This window comes from Cephus cinctus, unplaced genomic scaffold (assembly GCF_000341935.2).
Source record: "Cephus cinctus unplaced genomic scaffold, Ccin1 Ccin1_scaffold0129, whole genome shotgun sequence".
In the NCBI taxonomy this organism is placed as follows: domain Eukaryota; kingdom Metazoa; phylum Arthropoda; class Insecta; order Hymenoptera; family Cephidae; genus Cephus; species Cephus cinctus.
The window spans coordinates 1,166,479-1,191,140 of record NW_014332862.1 but is presented as its reverse complement, the minus strand read 5'-3'; the positions used below and the strand labels follow the sequence as shown (position 1 = coordinate 1,191,140).

General features: G+C 39.3%; 2 protein-coding genes and 1 long non-coding RNA gene across 4 annotated transcripts; 1 reads left to right on the top strand and 2 right to left on the bottom strand.

Annotated features, from left to right (window-relative positions):
- The first annotated feature begins 236 nt into the window (after nucleotides 1-236).
- On the top strand, nucleotides 237-13,067 carry LOC107262815 (C-Maf-inducing protein). Of its 2 annotated transcripts, none has more exons than XM_025080365.1 (8): nucleotides 237-3,788; nucleotides 9,548-9,727; nucleotides 9,811-10,385; nucleotides 10,487-10,576; nucleotides 10,645-10,897; nucleotides 11,348-11,605; nucleotides 11,680-11,974; nucleotides 12,052-13,067. In XM_025080365.1, the coding sequence occupies exons 1-8, from the start codon at nucleotides 2,532-2,534 to the stop codon at nucleotides 12,174-12,176; spliced, it is 3,033 nt and encodes a 1,010-aa protein (XP_024936133.1). In that variant the 5' UTR covers nucleotides 237-2,531; the 3' UTR covers nucleotides 12,177-13,067. The 2 variants fall into 2 exon arrangements, with proteins under 2 accessions (XP_024936133.1, XP_015584864.1); XM_015729378.2 differs by having other exon boundaries at nucleotides 245-3,788; nucleotides 11,674-11,974.
- Nucleotides 3,803-5,804, bottom strand: LOC112493703. The gene is made up of 3 exons (XR_003058367.1): nucleotides 5,154-5,804; nucleotides 4,913-4,970; nucleotides 3,803-4,838 (listed from the first exon to the last, which is right to left on the bottom strand). It is a non-coding gene; the product is annotated as an uncharacterized LOC112493703 (long non-coding RNA).
- Nucleotides 13,068-13,271: 204 nt separating the features above from the next.
- LOC107262813 (cartilage oligomeric matrix protein) lies at nucleotides 13,272-24,379 on the bottom strand. The gene is made up of 14 exons (XM_015729374.2): nucleotides 24,003-24,379; nucleotides 20,721-20,891; nucleotides 19,272-19,495; nucleotides 17,577-17,766; nucleotides 17,424-17,506; nucleotides 17,140-17,197; nucleotides 16,698-16,902; nucleotides 16,210-16,618; nucleotides 15,986-16,138; nucleotides 15,516-15,897; nucleotides 15,079-15,432; nucleotides 14,770-14,997; nucleotides 14,188-14,697; nucleotides 13,272-14,119 (listed from the first exon to the last, which is right to left on the bottom strand). The coding sequence occupies exons 1-14, from the start codon at nucleotides 24,085-24,087 to the stop codon at nucleotides 14,031-14,033; spliced, it is 3,141 nt and encodes a 1,046-aa protein (XP_015584860.1). The 5' UTR covers nucleotides 24,088-24,379; the 3' UTR covers nucleotides 13,272-14,030.
- Nucleotides 24,380-24,662: the final 283 nt, after the last annotated feature.

The following is a 24,662-nucleotide window of genomic DNA, read 5'->3' as shown; positions in this document are numbered from 1 at the left end:
TAAGGAAAAAAAAAATTAAAATCAATATTACAAGCGTTACAGACGTCGATACAGCACTAACGTCACTCTGTCGCACTACAGAAGCAACAGGTAAGTCTACGTTCAATGCCATGACGGAAAACACCGTAAAGTCATGTAAGCCGTCAGGCAGTACAGAAGTTAGTGCGAAGCGATCGTAGTGCCGGCGTATCTCGTATCTAAGCAGCGAGAACTAACCGCGTTATTGTCGTGCGCGAGTCTCGCGGTTACAGTTGCGCGTCTGGCGTGTTAGCGAGCAGTACTCCTACCTTGGATGAAAGCTCAGCAAAGCGCGACTGTCTATCTCGTCGATAAAAGGCATCCAGTGTCCTGAGTGTATCTCGGAATTAGAAACCGAAATAGTGAAGGGATTGGTGTAAGGGGATGAGCGGGGGAATGGCAAAATTACGTAAGACCGTATAATACAGGGGTTGAATGTTACTGGAGCGTGGTGTTCATATGGTGACCGTGTTAAGGGTGGCTGCGTGCATCAGTAAATTATGTACCTGAAACGTAGAAGAGTTTTAAACAGTAAATAAGTGAGTGCGAATTTTATTTATGAAACGTTTAACTCCGCGCGAGAGTGTCAGAATTAAAGGATAGCAAGAGACATAAATAAACGACGTGGTGAAAGTGACTAAAGTTAATTGGCCAGTACGTATATTTAGGTAGGTTGCGCACGATTTGCCGGTCAGTGCGGGTTAAAAGTCGTAGTCGAATGTCGTACTGTGGGGCTACGCCAATTAGAATGACCACGAACTCGTTTATATATAGAATCGATAGTAGGTAACGTTCTGGTGCCTCCGCCTTCTTGAGACTCTGAGTCCCTCTTGTTACCCCTCAGCAATCCCAAAAATTTAACGCACATTTATAAATATCGCCGTAGCCACATCTTTAAGCGCGGACTGGCATCGTCGTTTGACGTAAATCCAACGATACGGTGAAAACAACTCACTGCCTCATTTAAATATTACAATTAGGATACCGTCGTCGAACGGTGCTCCAGCTGCGTGTCGATGTAATTATCCATGACTATTGTATTGTACGCGGGAATGCACGCCGACGGACTGCGCATGCGCGTTCACTCGCATTATTGTTATTTGCCGTGCACGCGATAACGCAAGATCGTATTAGACTTTTGTATCGATAACTGAGAACATCTCTTGTTTTTCAGTAGGGATTTCGTTTGCCCTGAGCTTTCTTACCTGTCACATCTTGGTTATCCCTACCATCGAAGGAGCTATGAGAAACGTTCTTCTGAACTTGCTGGCTCTAAATTGGAGAAAAGTTTAATAACTGCAAGGCAATAAAGGGAGAAGAAACGTTGGAGATTGGTGAAGAAACTTGGGGAGGAACTACCTAAATAATATTAAATCCAATAAGACTCTGTTTGTTTGGTTCTTAACCTAAGCATGAAGGTACGCCGGTCGTATGAAGAATATCCTCCTGGTTATCAAGGGCGAGAATTCTTCTCAGGATTGTTATTGTGGGTGGCCGTTCCGGTTGGTGTACCGACGCCTCAATTATTCTCATTATTCTCATCCTGGTCGTCGTGAATGTCGCCAAGAAGAATTTTGACACCAAGGGACGCGGCTCAATTGTAAAGATCTCACCGTTGAGTATTCGCTAGTAGATTTCAATTGGTTCGTTGCTCTGTACTGCTGATATATGAGTATATATGTGGTGTTTGGTGTATGCGCGCGTGCGAGTGTATATATTCATACACATATATAACTGTGGCTCTCGCGTGTAATAATCCCGACCAACGAATACGTTCGCGACTCGCATCGATCGGACGGACGCCAAGCGCCGCGACGCCCTCTCCTCGCTCCACCTGCTTGTCAGACTATTACGCGTCACGTCAGAAACACACCTCGAAATATTCTCGAATTCGAGATCGTAATTTCTTTGCCACCACCGCAACGACCGAGTTGTCTTTATCCGTCCTTAAGGTACGACGCTCACCCTGGACTTTGCGACGTCATCGTCAATGGCTTAGTTACCAGTGGGGAGAAACGGAACAAAGAAATTGAGAAACGTGCCGGGAAATTGTAGTGAAGTTACGAACGTCTCTGTACCCTCGACGTCATCAGGCCATACGCGTTGAATACGCGGCCGTACGTGTAAATTGTGCCGTGTCCATCGTCATGTAAATTCGTCTAATCGCCAGTCGAGGCGGCGACGTCGAAAATGTGTCGCGACACGACGCAGAGGGTTCGCAAAAAATGATATGGTGAAATACAAGGTGCTGTTTGTGAGATCATCAGTAGTTGAAAGGAGGATAACAGAAGATCCAGTGATAGTGTCTTACGCGGTAGACAAATTCTTTGTAAAAGACGCCGTCGGCTGGAGGAATCGTCCGCATTGAACTTCTCGTTGTAATTATCTTGAATTTTAAACGTCGTCGGCGTCAGGACTTCCCTGGTGGCCTCCACGAGCTAGAAAGAAGCTTCGAAAGGACTGTACTACGGGGAGAAGGAGAAAAGGAATTACCTAAAGAGGGTTCAAAATCCATGAAAATGTTTTGCTTCCAAAGTCCTTTTGCACGCGCATCTAGAGGAGTAGTACCACCCCCGCCACTCTCGACCCAGGCTACCACGACCTCATCAGACCTGAGGAGAAGAGGCTCCGAAGCGACCAGTGAGGGATCCGGATCTTCCTCCATCAGATTTATCGATCAGGAACTCTCCATGTCTGGGGGTAGTAGCACTGACACTCTACCTGGTATCCGTGCAGATTATCTGGAGACAGATCCGTTATCACCTGGTCCAGATTCAATCATACCAGAAACGCCCTCTGCGAAAGATACCTGGATTCTTGTGAACGGTGTCTCCGATGATACTAACGATGGTATCACCCTATCGACTATTGATAACAAACTGGACGGTGCCTACGTTGCTTCCCGCACGCAGGTGTCACCGTCACAAAAAGCACCAGCATCCAGGTGGAGACGAAAGCTTCTCCTCAGATTAAGATCGACAGACTCATCCGCATCCAGCACCGGAGAAACGTCGTCCCCGTCACCTTCGCCGGCTAGCGATTCGACGCCCTCTTCCGCCAGGAATCAGAACGGTCCACATCGACACGGTACCGCCTCTTCCGCGCCGTTTGTTTCGCCGCTCGCGCTGCAGCAGGGGGAACCAACCGATAGTGGCGACGTGCTGGAAGCTCAGTCGCGCGAGGTCTTCGCCTCGGTCAACGACATCCCTTCGTTCGAGAACGGCTTTAGCGATCTTGACGAAGATCCTAATCAGGAAACCGAGACCGAGGAAGGCTCCTTACCGTCGAGTCCAGCCGCCGCTGTTGGCCTTGTACCAAGTGTTCCCTATTACGGATTCCTTTCGGCTAACGGATCCATGCGTCAGGAGACCACTAGTACGAGCTCGCCGCAGCTGTCCTCCGGCACCAGTCCTAGATCCAGTGCCGAGTCTCCGCCGGAGCCCGAGGCGGGCTCCTTTGCCGAAGATACACCGGTTAATGTAAATCTACAACCTCAGCCATTGGAAACGACATGTCTACCTGCTGCGAGATCATGTCCCAACCTAGAACGTCAAAGCGCCGGGTGTTCATCCGCTAGTGGATCCTCCAGTCCAAGTCCAAGTCCAGGACCAGCTGGACCTAGATTCAAACCTCTCGAAGAAGGTGACATTCAGGTCTGCTATCTCAATCACACCAGGACTCTTGTCAGCAAGATCCTGTCCAGCAAGTTTCTCAGACGTTGGGAGACACATCATTTGTATCTCAACGATGCCTGTCTATCCTCCAAGACGGTTGGTACCTCTCGTATTGCTAATTTCATATTCAACTTCAATGTTTATATACTTTTTCTTTTGTTTTCAATTTCGGCTATTTCTATTTGACAGTCCTGTGAACGTCTTTAGTAGTCAATGTCGTTAATCACTTCTGTGAACAGATCCAGTTGTGGACTTTGATATTACACGTGATAGGATTTCAGGTTCATTGGCATCCCTTATGGGAATCTTCCACAGTCAGAGGAATCGTTTATAGATATAATATTTCTGATCTACATTGTTTACTAACAATACTCTATATTCAATCAACCGAATTCATTCGAGCGTATATCCCATAAGTTTAGTAAAATGTGTTTCGAAGGGCCATCTCCTTACGAAATTCAATGCAAAGGAGTCCCCTGGATTTCACACTTAAGTTGTGGATTGACTATAGGTCCTACACTACGTCTCAATCTATATTCTAGAATCTATATTCCATGTATTCCCCAGAATCGTATTTCGCTCTATTGTCAGAGGCTTATATAATACAAGCATAGCCAAGGGTAAGTATATAATTCTGGTATATGCGAGAGGGTATTCTGCATATGGCAATTAAAATTAGAAATTACACGTGTCATCGCGGCCTGAGGTTCCATTAAAATTAAAATCCACAAATAGATCCCAGTAACCAGAAGACGAAAATTTTAATCTATCAATGAATTATAATTTATTCTATCGAAAGAGTATCAAGGAAATTTTACAAAAAAAAAATTAATTGCCATAATTCGAAATTTGATTGACTTTATGACACTAACCTTATTTCGAATTTTGACGTCGTGAATGCAAATTGACTGGTTTCATCTATAATATTTTGACGTTGCATCACGCGAAATTTCACCTGACCACAGCATGGCGCAATACGTTATGAAATCGTTGATTATAATACTATTTATCGCACCTAACACATGCATATATGCATATCGTATATTATTGCATCGTTCCAATTTACATTTTTCTCTTTTGCTTTTCACCCATTTATGCGTGTCACTCGGACAATGTCTGCCAGGCTGGTGAATCATTACCGCACCCCTGTAATATACCACAAGGTAATTGGATGGTATTATTTTTGTCAGACCGCAAAATAAAACGTGAATATTTTTTACTTCAGCTTATCGTTAAACGCCTCGCATGTGCTTCCATGAGAAAAGGTCAATTGCTCGTCTTGAAAAAAAATGTTACGTTATAAAGTGTTACGGCAAACGTATTACAAAGAGAAGTGGAGAGGAGACGAAGGTACACGGAAGATTGATTTCCTACGCAGCGTAAATCAAACGAAAGAAAAAAAAATAGGAATTTCTGCATCCACTAATGTATACTCCTCAGGTGCAATAAATATCTACGTACCTCATTGCATCGACGATACACGGCATCAAATTTCAAACAATACTTTATTTAAAGGAAAATCCCACATATTTTTTTTTACGGCATGCATATATACATTCACAGTCGGATAGCAGTAATATATGTAATAAATATATATATATATACACACACACACACTTTGATCTATTCAAAAGTCAAGAAAAACTTTCGCGCGTGATTTAATATTGGCGATAAATCAAAACCAGTATGTCGATTGAATTAAAAAAAAAAGGCTTTTTATCACGTTCATGTCAGATTAACATAATTCCGATTGATCGTACAATTATTACGTCCTTGATTGTGCGCACGATGACTGCAATCGTCTCGTTCTCAAGCGATTTTCAAATTCGATATATCGAACGTCAATCGAGATTTATTTCACTCGCTCCTAGGTACTGCACTGAAGTGCGCCGGGAACGAGGCTCGATCGTCATGGCGTCGGAAAATATATTGATCAACGTCTCTGAATTGGAACCAAAGTTATTGATTGCTAGTAATCATGCATGAAATTCAGAGAATACGATGAGGGAGTGATTTCGAGTGATACGTGTATAAATTATTAAATAACGCATTCGCATGACGTCAATATAATTTCGTTGGTGCAAATGACGTCGAACGTACCAGGGATACATGCAGTGTCTCGCGTCCTATGCGCGCTGCTCGGATAACGATCGCTCTGAGGTAAATTCGTAACGATGATCAATATTTAAGGAAAGAATGTGTCTGGCTAATAGTACTTTAAAGTTGTATATGAGTCAGCAGCGAGTAATGATGCCGTAATATGGACGCAAATGCTGCTAATAATTGTAATTTACTCATGTTCTTGGTCTCGACTTACATCATACTTTTGCACAGGTTATAATCATACAGCATTTATGATAATACATACGTCCCGTTATTAGTCCACAGATAGTAGATATATTACCGTGATAAGTGCCAAGTGAAATTTCGCGTATTACTGGAAGATTGAAACTCGTCCATGTACGATAGCTGAATCATGCATGTCCGAATCGTGATCGTCCGATTTTCATGAAACGATTAAGAGAGGGATACAAAGAGAGTAGGGAGACAGGGAGGACGATGGATAAAAGTAGCGAAATTAAAGATAAGACTTTATCGTCAATGAAAAAAAAAAGGTGCGTTCAAGGTTCTCAAAAGACGCAATCTTCTATGTCAAATAAAATACCGCGATCGGTACATCTGTTTCCATACGTAATTAATGTGTATACTAAAAAAAAAATTCATGACACCTTTTCGTACAGTCATTGGGTCAATAATTCGCTTATGATCGTTAGAGTCATATTTTTTTTTATCATATTTTTTAGTCACGCTCTAGCAGGTCGTTACCAAGAAAAATATTGTATCGACGGGTCCTTTGGGAAACGTCAAATGAAATTTGTGTTTCGCCATTCGAAAAACATGATAAAAAAGAGAAGAAAAAAATGTACCAGTGACGTCTTCGTTTCAGAACGCTTTCGTCACGCGTCGCCGTGACGTAATTCCAACGAAGTGTGAAAATAATGCTGGATCTCTCGAAATAGATTGTATCTCCTCCGAGACGACAAGAAAAAGTGTTAACTCATAATAACTAATTCATCTCGATTCATCTCAGTATCCCTATCGATTTCAATCCTTACGATCTCATATGTGACCGGAAGTTGATATCGTCGTACAGATTGTCGTGGGTTCGGTTTCGCGTTGCCGTGCGCTCGTGGCGTATCGGTTTCGGGATCTGGGGGGACAATATCATGGAAATGCAAGAGTGTGTGCCCTGTGCGTGAGTTGACTGACGTCAAAGCTGACCCTGGATACGTGTTCTGTAGTCGTTGCTACTCCGACGCTCGGTTGTCCGGTAAAATCGAATCCATTGAAGGAACTCTCGGGTCGGATCGGCATTGGTAGCTTTATGCAATTTCATTTAAAAAAATCATACACAAAAGGTCATAAAATAACAATATCCTTGGATACAATGGTATTTCATTATGGAGGGTAGTATCGCGCAATATTGTAAAACGTAAACGCAATCACAATATACGCATCTACGCTGTAGGAACGTCGGGCCAGTATACGGAATCGTCTAGTTACTCTAATGTAACCGCACTATCTCTGTATCCTCCGTCCTTATTTATACGTTCTAGCTTGAAGCAACTCCAGAGATAACCAAGCGTGGAAATAAACGTCCCACTATTTCGTATAGACGCCCACACCATCTTCTTACACTGGCACGATAGCCCTCTCGTGGTCACGCGAATTTAATAAGGAAAAAGCTTACGATCTAGACACGTGTATAGATATATATACCCACGAAAGCTGACGTTGCGAAGTCGTTCCGCAGACTAAATGCGCGTCTATCAGCTGACGTGCTGTGAACGATTTGTTGACGTATCACAGTAGTCTAAATAAGGCACCATTTGTTATGATTATTAATTACTAGAATCAAAGCACTGTCGAATATATACAATTTCACAAAATCATCCCTCTGGTAACATTATCATACTAGACGAAATGATTGTTGCAATATAAACTGTTATCTTTGTAAGGTATCGTGGCGTACGGATACGATGACATAACTTTGAGGTTATACAGGAATTTTATTAGTTATTGCATAGTTTCTCTGTCCATTCTGTATGTGTATATATATATATATATATCTGGGCTGGCTTCTGACTCCGTTCATTGAGGGGATGCAGCGTTCTAGATTCGGTCGAGCCTGCTTCAACAGTCGTTCAACCCTCGGCCTAGATTCATCTCTGACGTCATTCACTCTTCCCCACGCAAGCGCCTCTCGTATACGTGCGTTACCGGTTATGCTTGTGTCCGTTCTCAACGTTCACGAGAGTCGGGCTACCGTTGTGTACACATGAACCAGAGCGCATTGTCCTCGGCACCTGCACGTATTATGCAACGCACGTTTATTCCAGTTTTTTCCCCTCTCTCTTTTTTTAATTCTTCCTGGTCATTCCTTTTCTTTTCGAATGGTGTCCTTACTCCGTGGTGTCATCCGTCCGTGGGATATAAAGGTGAATAACGATTCCGATGAACGATCATTGTTTACCGAGAACTTGGATGTCGGTTGACAACGTGGAGAATCGTTTGGAAATTCTGGTGACTTTTTTTTCTTTTCTCTTCTTTTTTTTTTCTCGTCACTTTTATTCATGCAATTTTCTTGTTGGTTTTTTTTTTTTTTTTTTTTTTTACGGAGGGTGCTGGGATAATGACTTCTTTTTTCATGATTCTCGTTATTCTATCTTCTTCTATGCAGATACGAAGTTAGTTTTTATTTGCCTCAAAGGCCACTGCGAGAACGTCAATGATTATTTAATTAGGAATTAGTTTTTGGCGTGACGTATAAACTATTTGTAAAACGAGAATGGGACTGACTAGGCTGCGGATAATCGACATTGAATGTATTTCAGTCTGATGATTTACTGATACGATTCTTAACTTTCCCCGTTCCCCTGGTTTTTAAAGATGCCACTATGAGATATGTGGTATCTTTATGTGTAGTTGAGTATCAAGTACGCTCATGTGCTGATATTTTGTGATTATTACAATTGCGCGAACGATCCGGTGCCCTCGTCACTCACCGCTTGAGTAATCGATCTCGTAATGAAGATACGTCACATATTTTTTTTCTCCGTGAATAGTCAGTCGTCGCGGCCATAACTAAATATCAGTATTAACGAAGATTAATGAGGATGCTTTTGCCAGTCCTTTTATGCTGCTTCTTTCATCGCATAGAAATATACGTTTTTAGGACCCATAGGGATATTGTCTGCTATTATAGTATAAAATCTATAGTAAAATGTATAGTGTAATCACTTGCGTGTATTAATACAATCTTTAGCATTTAAGTCGCTATACTTTCGAATGTTATTTACTTTCGATGGAAGCATTTGTGATTTGTACCTACCGTTTCTTATGTCTTAGTCAATGAAATTTATCGGTTAGATTTTTTTTTGAGGGGGGCTACGAATTTCTTATAATTACTATACAGACCTCTTATCGCACGGCTAATAACGTCAATTAAAAAGAAAAAATTGTCGAGCCACCAACTATAAAACTCGTTTCAATTTATTCATTGAAATCTCCATATACGTATATGCATATTCATGTACAACTCTTCTTGTATCTCTTTGGAAATTTCTTCGTACGTCATTCAACTTTCGTTGCTCGATTTGTTCTCGAAGCGAATAATAACAGCCGCTTTGGTACGAAGATAAGAGATATTGCTGTTGAGAAAAATAAGAACGCGTTAATTTTCTGGTATTTGTATGTAATGGGAGAGACGGAAAAGTGAATTTAAAAAAAATATATAATTTGTATTTTAAATTAGCTGTGCTAGTCGTTAATATCATTTAGGTATATATTTTCAGCTTACAGGATTTCTTCAGCAGCCAGTACCGTACAGTAGTATGTCCGAGGTGTATACCGTAGCAAGATGGGACCCTACATACAAGTATTGTTTAAGGATCGTTCTACCGGATGGCTCTCTACTTCTCCAAGCCAGCAATGCCTACACGAGAGATCAGTGGTATCATTCTATATTATGGAAGGTGAGCAAAAGTAATGATCCTTGTATAGAGAAATTTTAAGAGTAATTGAAATAAATTATTTTTTTTTTTTAATCCAAATGCAGAAGAGCATCTTCAAGTATCAACATCTGGTATCATCCAACACCAGGGACGAAATTGTTCTGAGAGAATTGAAGACAATGGTAGACTTTGCACTGTGGACGCCTTTGCAAGATGAGCGAGTAGCTGGAGCACCTTTGGAAGCGGTGGCGAAGCTTCTGGAGGATCCAGTACCGGATGATGAATCAAGTAAGATCAGTAACGAGGAACGTGAAACAGAGGATAGAAGCTGGGCAGAAGCTGTTCTCGCGGTGGCAGCGCCTCTATTGGAAAAAGCAGCACCACCTCCCGCCCTGGCCAGAGCCTTGGCACGGCTAGCTCAAAGACATCCGAAGTCTCCCCTGGTCTTGGCTCAATGCCCAGCGATCACTAGGTGCCTCAAGCACACCGTTGACTTTGGAAAGTCGCCGGACATGAGGAAACTCCTTCAGGTCTTCATTGCTGCTTTGCATGAGAATAATGACGGCGAGCAAGCAATCAGGGATTACATTGCTTCCGTACATGGACCAGGCAGCGATTGTCCACATCCTAGAGTCTTACCTAATCTCGTGTCCATTTGCGTAGCAGCCATATTTCATAGGTAAATTTTCATCAGGCTCTTTTAATCACACTTCTCAATGAGATTACCTTAAGTATTAATGATAAATTATTTGTTTCTTATGCAATGTTCAATGTTCCCAGATTCGAAGTGTCCAATCGTACACCGCCTAGCGAGGATCAGCCTACGAGTTTGCCGCCATTGCGATGTTATCTTTTAGTTTTAAATGTCGCGTATGTATCAGAGCTATGTAAGAGTATACAATTTTGTAACAATATAAACAGGAATATGATCTTTTCAGTTCTGAATACGCAGACTGGAGGCCAGGACTTGGTGCTTTGCTTCAACCAGTACCATTCCCAGAGGAGGCGTTGGCTGATAAGGAAGTTCAGGAAACTATACTGTTATGTGCCATGCAGCGTTTAGCTAAGGACCCCAGATGTTCCGTTCATAGGGTCTTGTTGCCAGTCAGAGAGCCACGACCTGGCTGGATTCATATAGTGGCGCCCTCCAGTCCAGCCTGTCCTGATCAGGGTCAACTGTTTGGCGAGATGGTACGAATTACTTATCAACATATTTTCACGTCTTTATTTTTAATTTTATACGGACCTACTTTGTTTATCTAATGATATCGGCGCTGCTTTCCTGTCTGCTTCGCGAATGCATCTACATATATGCAAGACCCGCGTATAAGCGTATAGTTAAAGCAGGGTTTACTATAGAATATTTTAACAGCGTAAGTAGGTAATGACGGGCAAGCATCACTATCTAATAATTGTGGAACGCTGACCTATAAACGCGTTAACCTTAACGTGTAGTTAGCATGTCAATCATTAAGCCAAGTGCCTGTTAGTGGTGCTATGGAAACTGTATATGCAGCTTTTTGACTAGTGAGCACATCGAATTCTATGATAATATAGAAATATATCTTGATCTTCTCTGACTGCTAACAGAGTGTATCAAATTGAAGAGATTAACGATGCAAGTGCCTATGGTTTTTCTAGCTTACTACTCTTCTGGCGTGCTGCTGCCGGAGGAAGAGGTTCATTGGCTCCTTGATGAAGCAAGCTGGCGGAGCTTGTGTACTTTTGGGAGTCAGGGATTGCGATGCTGCTCAAGAAGCACTTTGTCTAATGCTTGAGTGGCGTCTCTTGCCGAACGAGGAGGCTCGACTCCAGGTTGTCTCGGCTCTTCAGTCCACGCCATCCGGACGCAATCGTTACGCCGATCTCTGTCAAAGACAGAGAAACTTACAAGAGCTAGTGAGTTATCTAGGACTGAAGGAAGACACGAAAGTTGATTGCATATTCATTTTATGAATTCCTTCCAGCAACAGAAAGGTGGACCCAGGAAGTTGACTTTGCCAGTACGTGCGACAGACGCCGACGTCGCTCTGCTCCTGGGTGGCGGTGCACTTGGAAATTTGGAATGTCTCAGTCTGGCTTTTACGTCCGTGACTTCCGCCTGTGCCGAGCAGCTCATTAAGCTGCCCGCTCTGAGATACCTAAATCTTTGGGCCACACAATTCGGCGATGCCGGCCTACAGATGATAAGCGAGCACCTACAGAAGCTGCAGGTTTTAAATCTCTGTGAAACGCCGGTTTCCGACAAAGGAATATCTACTCTGGCCTGTGAGTTCTTGTCGCTGTCGTCGATAGTACTTTTATTGTAATTGCCATAAGATGAAACTAATTCATTTTTATCCCAGCACTCACCAGCCTAAGAAAATTGAACCTGAACAGCACGAAACTCTCGGCTCAGACATTCGAATCGTTGAAGAAGAGATTACCCGCACTGCAAGAATTTGACGTTCGATATACGGAGGCTTGGTGACCCTTCTCGTTGACGGTTGTGACGTCGTCAGGCTCCTCGACGCGACGACGGAGGGACAACGTTAAGGCGGTTGGATACTCATAGTCAGGATCGCTATCAAGCGAGTTTAACGTATCATGATGTAAATTTATATCCTCAGTTGGTGGAGCTCATTTCTCTCGCGTATTCATATCGGGTAGGTTTGACTTTCGATGGTGTAGTTCGATACCGGTAATGAAGTTTTCACTTATTACTTGTCAGTAAAATTTCAATTATTCAACGGTGATTATATTCCACGTAGAACATTATCGTAATATCCGCGAGGGAATTGTGGTTCGTTTACTTTATTTTCTATTTTTTTTTTATTTTTTTTTTTTACGTGCTCAGTATAAGTAGGTACTGCGAATTGCCTCTGTCCTCTGATTGACACTTTGAGACGGAGGGTGCCCAACTGCCTTAAACTGAATTCTGAGCAACCACTGCCACATCACGGTAACTCTAGTATAATGACAGTTGGCATCAGACGTTAGTACAACATCCCAAATATTCGAGCGACTACACGCTTAGTGTATATAGTTAAGTAGGAATTAAGCAGATTAAAAACTATTAATTTATTGTAGGTAGGCCGTATTTATATATCACGTGAATAATACGATAAACGAATAGGCTAGGAGATTTACGGAAATTGTATAACACGATTTAAAGTGAATTTGAGAGATAGTAGTTATAAACTACGGATTATAATACCTAAAGATAGGACGACTGATTCATTACATTATTTCAATATTGTAAAGCTGCAAGGGAGCAAGCATTGTAAGAAGACTGTTTACGTCAATTTCAATAAGGAAATATTAAATAGCAAATTATAATAATTTATTAATTAATGGTAACAATAAATTCACTTTAATACCACGTTTGTGACTAAGTTTCTCTTATTGGTCAATGACTTTTATAAATTATACTGGAGGCTCACTGCGCACGCCAGGCGCGCGCCTATTTTGAGCTCATGAAAGATTTATGAATTATTTTTTATTTACAAATTTCAAATGCTACATTTGTAGATTAAGTTAACGACTCGGTAAATTAGAACATTTTTAAATAAAAAATTGTCCTCTATTTATCTCGTAGGAAAATGTCTTTTCACAATTTTTATTTTATTTTACGCAATTTATTACTCGCCGAATAAAGCGTACTGAAACTTAAAAAAAGGTAAAAGTACAGTTTGTTAAATCTGTGGGTAAAGCACGAAACGCATTGCTTCGATAGATCGCCTTGTGTATATCGTAAGTTTGAGTCATTTTATTGTATTTGTATTAAAATAATTAAAATCACGTTCGACGACGTTCAGGAAATGAAGAAATTCATCGTATGAATTAGTTAATCGCAGTGGGCAGGCCGCAGATTAGCTGGCTGGTGACTTTGGTTTACACTTGTACTCAAAGGATACCTTTTATGATGGTTCATTTATTTTGATTTACATATTCGCATGTTTTTTAGTATATTCTATTTATTAGAAAAATATTTGTTTGTTCAGTTAACTATGGTTATCTATCATCCTTTCGACAAATATTGTACGCGAGTGCATGCCTTCGAAAGATTTCGAAAATATTGTCGCACTACTTCTTGCAAAGTTCTCTTAAATCTGAAGTGTGCATCCTTGTCACTTTGTAGGAAGTTATGATTGACTAAATTAGAGACACATCATTTACTTTTTAAAATGTTGAATATTATCGTGCATAAAGTTCGAATTTGTCGTTCAGCCTATAAAAACAAATCAAATCACTGCAAAGTCGTAACGTGTGATTAAAGTTATTGGTTTAATTTTCTCTGGTAAAAGTCATCGAAGATTATTTATTCTTTGTTCGATGGAGTTGCCTATGTCGAGCGAATTTTGCTCCGATCTATGCTAACTTTCTTTCGAAGCGATTGTGGCAATTCACGATACACAATCTGGGGAACATTCTCTGCGAATAAAATTAATGATAATCAATATTTACGGATACATGAAATTAAATATACATTAGTCACTTACCGTTACATCTGTAAACCAAATCGGACCAGATTATATCTTCTTGGGAAAAACAGAAGACACCAAGACGTCCGCCCTTTAATGTCGAGTCGAATATATTTCCAGAATCCGTGATCATTTGGAGTCCATCAAAAATTCGCAATCTCATCAAACCGATCTGTGGTCTGTGCAACAATTGCCATCTGTAAGATGTCTTCTCTTTCCATCCCTCGTTCATCGGATCCTTCCAGAGAAGCTTAACTTGGTTTGTGGTATTACCAGTATGCCAGAGACTGTTTCTCAGTATCTCTCCTGGGCCAGTCTCTGAGTCAACTAATTTTATTTGAATACCGGGCTCGGCAAATGCGCGGAATGGCGTTGGTTGCCAATAAGTTTGCGACTTCTTTTTCCACATTACTGTGTAGAATTTGCGGTTATTCTGATAAGAGAAAATGAAGCCTACATAGTCATCATCGATATCCGTGTCGATGTAGAATGTTCCTTCGAAGTCGACGCCGCCGAATCTGTGATAACCTTTAAGAAAACTAGTATGTAAATAATTATTTTATAATTGGTCTGTGCAGCGGAACCAATGTAACGGCTTACCAACTGCTATGCCGGGATCACTGTTCTTGGATTGAAGAATTTCAGAACCGTTACTCAAGATCTTCCACTCAGGATCGATTTGAGCTTTTCCTTCTGGGTCCAAATTTATAGTCAAATATTCACGGAAATCCGTTGCCCATATAAGACTGTTATTTGGACAAGGATCATATTTATTTAATATATCATCGCCATCGTTATCGTTCCAGCAGGCATCCCCTATTTTGTCATCTTAAGAACGAAGAAATTCACTGTATCAGTATTCGGACTCGTATTCTTATTATTTAACACGAGATGCATGAATTCACTCACTGTTAAGATCCTCTTGATTAGGATTATAAACGAATGGACAATTGTCCAAATAGTTGTCAATTCCATCACCATCAGCATCATTGTCGCAGGCATTGCCTTTGCCATCGCGATCAGTATCAGTTTGCTCGGAATTTGGTATTCTGGGACAGTTATCCATATTGTCTTGAATACCATCTCGATCTGTATCAATGTTATTGTCACAGGTATCACCGACGTTATCACTGTCTGCATCGACTTGATGGAGATTCCATACATCGGGACAATTATCGCAAACGTCACCAATGCCGTCACCATCCCGATCACCTTGATCCTTGTTTTCCTTATGGGGACAATTATCCAATTGATTGATAACGCCTATAAGGTGTATAGAATTCATGATCAGGTTGCAATTGAGAATTTAAAAATGAATAATATACTGGGATTCATCTATAAATCACCGTCATTGTCCATATCGTTGTCGCAAGCGTCTCCATAACCGTCTCCGTCAATATCTTTTTGATCGTCATTCCTGATAGTGGGACAATTGTCGCAAGCGTCACCGTGCATGTCACCGCCACCACGGTCGGAATCCTTCTGATCAGGATTATATTTCAACGGACAATTGTCAGCTTCGTTTAAAACGCCATCGTTGTCGGCATCATCGTCACAAGCGTCTCCTATGCGGTCTTCATCGGCATCCTCTTGACCACTATTTGGAATAATCTTGCAGTTATCAGCACGACAATGACGGTCATCGCAATACAAGTCTAAATCAGGATATCCATCGATGTCAGAGTCTAGTCCGCAAATAATGCCATCGCCCGCCCATCCGGATTGACACTAGATTCCAGAACAAAATTACCATTAAAACAGAAAATTCTATATTATTTTCACTTGCATTTAATTTAAATCAATTAGATATATATACCTTGCACGAATACTGATTGCATCCAGTATCGATGCAATCTGCATGTTCATCGCATGATGTTATACCATCAGGGCACAGATCTTTATCGGCTATGCATCCAGATTCCTGATTTCCCACGAAACCTCTTTTACACGGACCGCATGTATAAGAACCCTGTAAAAAAATTTATTAGAGATTTTGATAATACGACATATTTTTTTTTTAATCTTCCGTTTGAAATTTACTTCGGTATTGATGCAGTCCGAGTTCGGTACGCAACCACCATTTCTACCGTCTGCACATTCATCGATGTCGATACAAGTTTGTCGATATCTTCTGGCTTCAGCTAGTCCGATACCCTGGACCCTATTTCCGGTAAACCCAACTGGACAAGCATCGCATCTGTATCCAGGTACCAAATTCATACAACGTACTCGATGATCGCATGGTCTTGCTACCTCACATTCATTTATATCTTGACAGGTGGTTCCATTTTTGGTATAACCTTCGCTGCATGGACCACATTCGTAAAAGGGGTAATTATTCGTAGGTATACACTCTGCTGCCGGATAGCAAGGATTGGATTCACATCCATTTGGGCGCATGGTACACGTCTCCCCGTTACCGACGTATCCCTCGGGACACGGATCACATCTGTTGATGATACAGAATTATTTTTATTTAATTTTGACAAGACAAGAGTGCAGGGAATTATGATAGCTATATGGTATACCTATATCCGTTATAGGTATCGTGACACATTTCTGCTCGAAAACAGGGTTGATCTGCGCAGGTGATACCTGGTCTGCAGGTGCGTCCATCTCCTACTAAGCCACGTGGACATAAGCCACATTCCGGACCACGTGAGGTGTCACGACATTGAGCTCCAGGATAGCATGGTGAGTTAACCGTGCATGAGATCTGTGGTGGTTCGTTCCCTGTAAACAAACGCCAGGCGATTATAGTCTAAGGACAAGCAACGTTTCTACCTACAGTATTTTCATATGTAAAATGAGCTCAAATTTGCATAGATTCTCATTCATCGAGGAATAGTCGCATCGGAGTGCTAGAATATAGGTGTATTAAGAAGACTTCGTTTATTACTCACTATTATTTAAAATAATACATGAAGGATTTGGCATTTCCTTTGTTTATTTGTTTTTTTAATTTCGTACCTGGCTTGCATGCGACACAATTCTCAATGAGCTGTCGAAGATGTTGCGTTTCCAATCTCTAAAAATAAAAAGTGAAGTCGGTATATTTAATTATTTCATTCTGTTAAATGCCTGTATCACGACGAACAAGAATACAGGAAGGCGCGGAAGAGATAACCGCAGTGACGAATGTTAATATTGAAAAAGTTGGTTCATTCAAAAGCATTTGACATATTTAATGAGACTTAACTCTAAATTGACTTTAAATTTATGCACGCTCAAATTATCAAAGTTAATATACTCACATTTGATTTAACTTCATTCTGCAAATTTCGAATAGCTGCTATCAATTCATTGATTGTATTCTTGATGATTTCCGTTAAGCAAACTACAAATAACAATTATATAACAGGAATCATATCTAAATGTAAAAGTCAAATTTAAACAAGACTCAATACTTTGATCATCCAGATCGTGTAATATTCCCATGTCACCGCGTCTCGATATTTCATTATTATTTGACAGTGACGGCTGAAAGGCTTGCATTTCGTCGAAATCCAAAAGGTCCAAAGGGCAATTCTCTTGCCGTAAAATGGCGTCTATTCCCGACGTCTTATATATCTTCGTGTGATACTTTCTTTCTTTGTACTGAAACATTCAAAAATTTCAATAATTAAAAATGGTCCTTACAGGGATTCAGTCCTAAGTGCATAATAAAATTTTCATCGAAGTTCCTCCCGAAAATTTTCGGCAAAAAATGGGGCAAGAGAAAGCGACAGGAAGTGGATCGTTACAAAATTTAAGAAATCAATGTAATGTATCAAATCAAAGCACTAGAGACACTGGGTAACAGGTTGGGCAAGTATAGACATGTTAAATGCGAATGGCGTAGGTTTTGCCAGCCATATTTGGAAAGACGTCGTCCCACGATATGCACTGGGCGACGGTGTGTATAAATAAAATCGTACCGTTCGTGAGAAAAAAGAAAATAGAAATATACCACGTTGGCATAGATTATCATAGTGATATATACGTTCTTATGGAATAAGTATGGTGAAACATCCATTTTCTTATCTGTTTAATCAAATGGAGATATTATCCATAGGTGAGTGAGAATACAGCGAGAAAAGTATTGTCAATGGACCAGGATAGCTTACGTGGAATTTCACGTAGGTATCAGCATCGGTTGTAATGGACCGCATTAGGATTCGCTACGAATCCTGATGCATGTTTATGCTTAGTATATATGTAGTGTGATATATATATATATATATATATGCTTGCCGTTACCTTTACGTAATACTTATCCCACACGATGAGACTGACTAAACCTGCGACTTCGCTGAGATACTTGCAATGTTAGAAAAAGCTACGCTCTCTCAAGTCGCAATCTATGTACGACAAGCAGGAAAAATGTCGGCGCCGTTAGAATAAGCCATTGGCAGAGAACTTTCTATTTATAGCAATTCTGGGACGTCGGTGGGTTATTTGAAATTTTTTGCACTTTGCGAAATTACAATGAATCTGCTATAAACGTTAATAAAATATATGCAACATGAAATCAGATTATGTTCGTACTACTAACTATAATTAATATCAATTTTGCCAGACTTAACCAATTGTGAATTATGTAGGTCCGCTAGGTGGCAAGGCGCGAAACAATCAGCCCACAACTATAGTGCGTTGCTCAAGTTTATATATCAGAGTAATACTTACCTTTAACAAGAGTCGATAATCGAAGCAAGATAATGCACTTTACTAGTTTGTGAGTGCATATCGATCTCTCGATTCGCATATTCGAGAAGGGAAATATAATTTATAAAGTAATATATCTGAATGTGTCTGTGGATTCTCAGATTATTTTTTCTCCGACGGAAAATGACAGGAATTGAGTGACGATTTTGAATTTTTATCGGTTCGCAGTCCTTTCTCGTAAGAAAAGAATGTATGGGGCTTCTCTTTCAAGTCAAACGACCAATCATTCTTTTTGACGTCCAAGTCACAACCTGAGTGATCCTTCATCATAAATTCACGACTCTTTCCAAGTGAATTGTGTGCAATCTGGTTAGTAAATTTATTCGCGAAGCATGGTGCAAGATTCAAAAGAGAATCTCGCGAGAAACTTCGTGCTAACAAACATGGCCGAAACTCACCACTTCCAGATGTAATGTCGCGGCGTCTTCGGTTATTTTGTGGAAACTCCTCTTTGTACGGATTTCACCCTGGTACACACAGTCCACATATAGATCGACTAGTGAGTGACGTGGCTCTTGACGTACGTGGAGAATCAAATTTTTAATTGGCGTCGACTCGTCCAGGCTTTCAACCAGAAAAGTGTCAAAATGCGTATGACCATTTTCCGTGGTTTCCAATATAACTGCAAGGTGAGTAGATACAGGTTATTTAAATACGTAAAGTATAATTTTTTAAACTGTGTCTGAATTCACTCAAATTAATACTAGCTAAGTCGTTTAATGATATATGTGTATAAACACACATAGCATTAGAACAGCTGTTGCTTACAATTAGTACGGGAGACCGGTGTCGAATGAAATAAAACCGTTTAATATGTCATCTATTGGTAGTGAATAAATTATAATTGCCTAATGAACCGTATTGTTGTTGAGCCGAAAAAAAGTGACCAAAATTTCACAAAAAAATTCTATAAGATTCATCGTAACATTCATTGAAATATAATTCGTGTGTGTTTCAACAAACACCAGTCTCCGCTACCTATTTAAATTACTAGTTACTTTCTAGGGAATTTACGTCAAGCTTATAAACCATAGTCAAACGCAGGTTTAAATAAGTATTATATTTCCGTTTTAATGAAATATTGATAATGTTACGTTAAATTTTTTATATTCCCGATTAATCTTCAACTTATTCTGTCACATTTGCTTCTCCAATATAGTTTTTATATTGCACTTTATAATACTGATATGAGTATATTTCTATATGATTTAGCACGGCACTCCTTGACACACATTGTCAGGTGTAGAATTGTTATATGTAGAGAATATTATCCAGTGCATCATCGGTATACAAACATTATATAATAATGCTTACTGAAGCATGAATATTATAAAAGTCATTTATACCCATGATTATCGCGTGAGATTAAGCGAAAGGTCTTCGAATGGTCAGATGTCAACACAAAAAATATTTTTCTTTTTGAACTATTTTAACATGCCAAGACAAAACAGTAATTTATGATTCCTGTATCCTTAATGTCACTTATTTCACATGCAGATATACTTTATATGAAAAAAAAGATAAACAGAGACATCTATCACGTGTATACGTATATATACATGTAATATGATATCCGTTGGATTATTGTGCATTTCGAGTGACAATATTGAACAAAAGTACTTATCTTTTAAATATTCAATAATATTTTAGTGTTGCACGCCTTTGTTGCAAACAAGGTGATGTTTCGCGATTGTATTTTACGCGCTTAAAAACCATCGTTCATACAGAACGTAGAAATACAAACGTTTCGTTCAACTAATTAATTATTGTCTAAGCAAGCAGCATGCTTTCCCCACTAGATAGTCCCACGCGAAAGTTTGATTAATTAATTAATAATTCGTACTTACTTCGTTTTTCGAGTCTGTCGAGTTTTAAAACAAACTGTTCCTTTGTTTTTGAAAAGTCTGCCCTCAGAAGCGTTTCCAGTCGATCGGTTTGTTTTTTTCTGGGCTTCACGTGTTTTACCACAATCGCAAATTCGTCTTCGTTCAGCGCTTCTTTAAGACTCTTTGATAAACCTAGAAATAAAGTCCAATTTTTATTTCGAAGAGTAAAATCAACAATTATTGAATTAATTCTGTGAGAATTGACGGCAAAAATATATTACGCTACAATATATTAAGCTGCTGTATACAATACATTATTTACAATACGCTATTTCTCCTGTATAATAATAATAATGATAATATAATGCAAGAAATATATTTTTTTTAATTTTCATCTCTTCGATACTACAACGGACAGGATGAACCATGAATTTTTCTGGAACATATATATTTTTTTCAAATATTTGATTTCATAAAATTTTCAAAGTTACGCAATCACATATGTTTTAAATTAATTGCGTTTTCATTAAATTCATTGCTTTTATGTACACTCGGCTCAAACGATGCTGACTAAGAGTTTCGTATACGGATTACTCACCTGTATATATATATATATATAATTATATTATTTTCACTATTTTTTTCTCCATCCCAGATAACGAGCCATAGTTAGATTATTTAAATATATCATCTTTATCATTACTAATTAAGTTAATGGGCTACGAAATTAAATTGTTACTTAAATGAAATAAACAAACCCAATTTTCGTCACGGCTTTTGCATAACCGGTTCTAAAACCATAATGTCCAATTTCCTTAGATTGTAGGTGTCAATTAATAAAAGCTACACAGTAAACCTATCTACAGTATAGAATGACGTCATGTTAGCTAATGAACTTAGCTCAAGACTTCAGCACGTAACAAATTCCTTAAGAAGAACATGAGTTCTAAAACGCGCATCGAAATAGAAAGGTATAATAATTTGTTTAAAAGTGATTGAATATAATGAAAAAACAAAGTAAATGATTTAAGTAAAAAAATTGCACTGTATCGAAATAAATAGATGATCTTAGTAATTAATAATATTATACCTTTTTTTTTTTAAATTTCAAAAATAAAATACGAACGAAAATGACTACCCACGTTTCTATTATTTTCACCGCCCATTCTTTATCCTCGGGGTTTTGTAAATGTGTACAGTGTGAAACTAACGTAAAGTCAATGTTTATATGTGTATTATATACATATATATTTTTAAGGGTTAAATTGTGGAACAACAAATATCACATTCAGGAGAAACACGTCGGGAAACGATTTAAATTATTTACAGGGCCGTAAATTACTCCTACACCGAATTGCTACAACCATGAACAGATTATCTTTATTTTCAGCGATACAAATATCGTGAAGTTTCATTATCGCGAAAACGAGCTGTGATATTTTACCTGAAAACCATGAGCTCCAATAAAAACTCGGTAATGGCCGAACGCGTAAAATCCATATAATATATATGTATATGTAATGGTAATCGTGAAAAAAATCCTGAATCTTGTGCAGCCCGTTAATCCAAATGAAATACATCGATGTATTGTATGGAAGGTCACGTGCTCGATTATGATTTTTCATTAAAAATAAATTTTTTTATTATTAACTCCATAGAATGTACAGTTGACCGAACTTATGTTATAAATATTGATTTAGAGCGTTACGAGAAAGTAGGGTTTTTTGAAAATAACAATCTATTGTTTTTTTCTCCACATTTGTCAAACGTTATAAGATTCCACGTGTCGAATGTATCACGGTACAAGCGATATTACCTTTTTGTGTTGACTGTTATTAGGATATCGTATGTCGTGCGTAAAAAAAAAAGATTAGGCAAGTGGCTAGTGTAAACGAAGGTACAGTTCGAGGTAAATCGAGTTAAAAGACAATTGAGATCAATTCGTAGCAATTGACTCAGAACGATTGTCCCCAATCAATAAATACGCATTTCCTTCGTGATGGAATTATTGTTCGACATTATTTAAGCAATTTATTTAAAGCAACAGTACTGATCTTAAGTTAGACGCGATAACCCCTTGTGGCCCCTCGTAATGCATTAAGTTTAATAACATCGTCGTATAAATGAGATTTCCGGAAATTTTTAACGAGGAAATATTAAATTCTTGTAAATTAAGATTTTCATAGAACGATTATGGTTACAGTTATATATATTTAGTTTTTAATTGATGTATACTCTAATTAGTCACGATATTAAATAATCCTTTAAACTTTTGGTTCAGTCATTTTCAATCACGTGAAAAGTACTACTGAGCTTTTTCACTTATTTATTTTCATATACTCCACCCCTAGGGGAATTTAGTAAAACAATACGGAGTATTCGAGTTGACTGACCCTGGAGTACCAGCGGCTGCTACTACCGGGTTTCTTGCTTTGTTACAGGACTGGTTTGAGAAACGAGAGAACACGTGCAAATAATTGATTTCAGTATTAAATCTGTACTTGAAGATTATCGATCGACTGATAAGACATAAATAAATAAGATCGAGTAGCGTCGAGTATTTGCTTAAATAATTAATTGAAAAATCGTAGAGACGTTGCATTACTTATAATCGATAGATCGATATCAAATGATAATAAATATGCTTATTTACATTGACACTGTAACTGTCTTGAGATAATATCTTCAAAGGTAATAAATCTTTATTGTAAAACAGTCGCCCCTGTAGCATCCTTCCTTATTCAATTCCATTGTTCGCAAATACTTTCTGACTTTAGCAGTATCCAGAGGTTCTGTCACTCAAGGATGAAAAGTAACCTAGATTCGCGAGGGACTGAAGGGAAGCATTGGAATTCAATAGGAATGCTTAATACCGTAAGAAAAGTTGAACCAGAATTCAAAGAATTCGAAGATAAGAAGACAATGGAATATTTTATGATAAAAGAGAAACCATAGTATAACAACTCGCACCTTGTATTCTCTTAGTTAAATATAACATATAGGTGAAAGTTTTTTTTTTTTTTTCGAAATTACGAACAGATTGTTTGCCATATATAAATATTGATAAAAGCGATCCACATTCGTCTTTTCGGTAACCTATAAGATATTTTTCGTACAATATGCGTAATCTTTTAAATTCATACGAATCTACAGCGTACTAACAGTGAATCTAGTTACTAATTTCTGAAAGGAACACACATAGTACGTATATGAGTGAAGAATTCCCCTAGGGATAAATAGAGAGACAACACACGGATCGGTTATTAAGAAAAGCTGCTCCGTATTAGGAGAGATCAGGCGTACCTTCGTCGGGCGTAACAGCCATCACGGAGAACGTGGCCATCGCCGCGAAGAAGACGACCAACGCCACGACCCCATCGGAGCGCATCTTGTAGCTTTTTCGAATGACTGGTCGCTTAGGTATAAACTCTTACATACAGCATTAGCGTATATATAACGGTAACAGTGCACAAGTCACCGTTTAAAGCACAGCATATGTGTAACCTAATGCGAAACACTGGTTACTCAAATATACCCGAGTTTTCGATTGACTGTCCTGCTATAAATGTATATATACTAAGATGCACTAGACGATAAGACACCGAGACAGAGAGACGGCCAGCATCAACACTGGACCGCGGAAACCGCTTGGACGCAGTTTTATACGGCGCCCACGGACTCTAAAGTCCTTTACGGGGCGTTCACAACAGCACGCCTAACCGATCTACTGGAATGGAAGAGACGAACAATTTCGAGACGCGTCACAACTGTTCTTTCGATCTTCTTCTTCCTGTTTTACGATTACTCGGCCAGGGTCACGTTTATGTCTCCTATAGGGCAGACTCGTGACACGGCTTGGGAATTTATTATATGGATTGTACGTGCATGTAGCTGATTCGCGTTATAAGAATCGTTCACGGGGCTGTAGGGAAATTAAATTCTGAGAAACCGGGCTCCCCCACC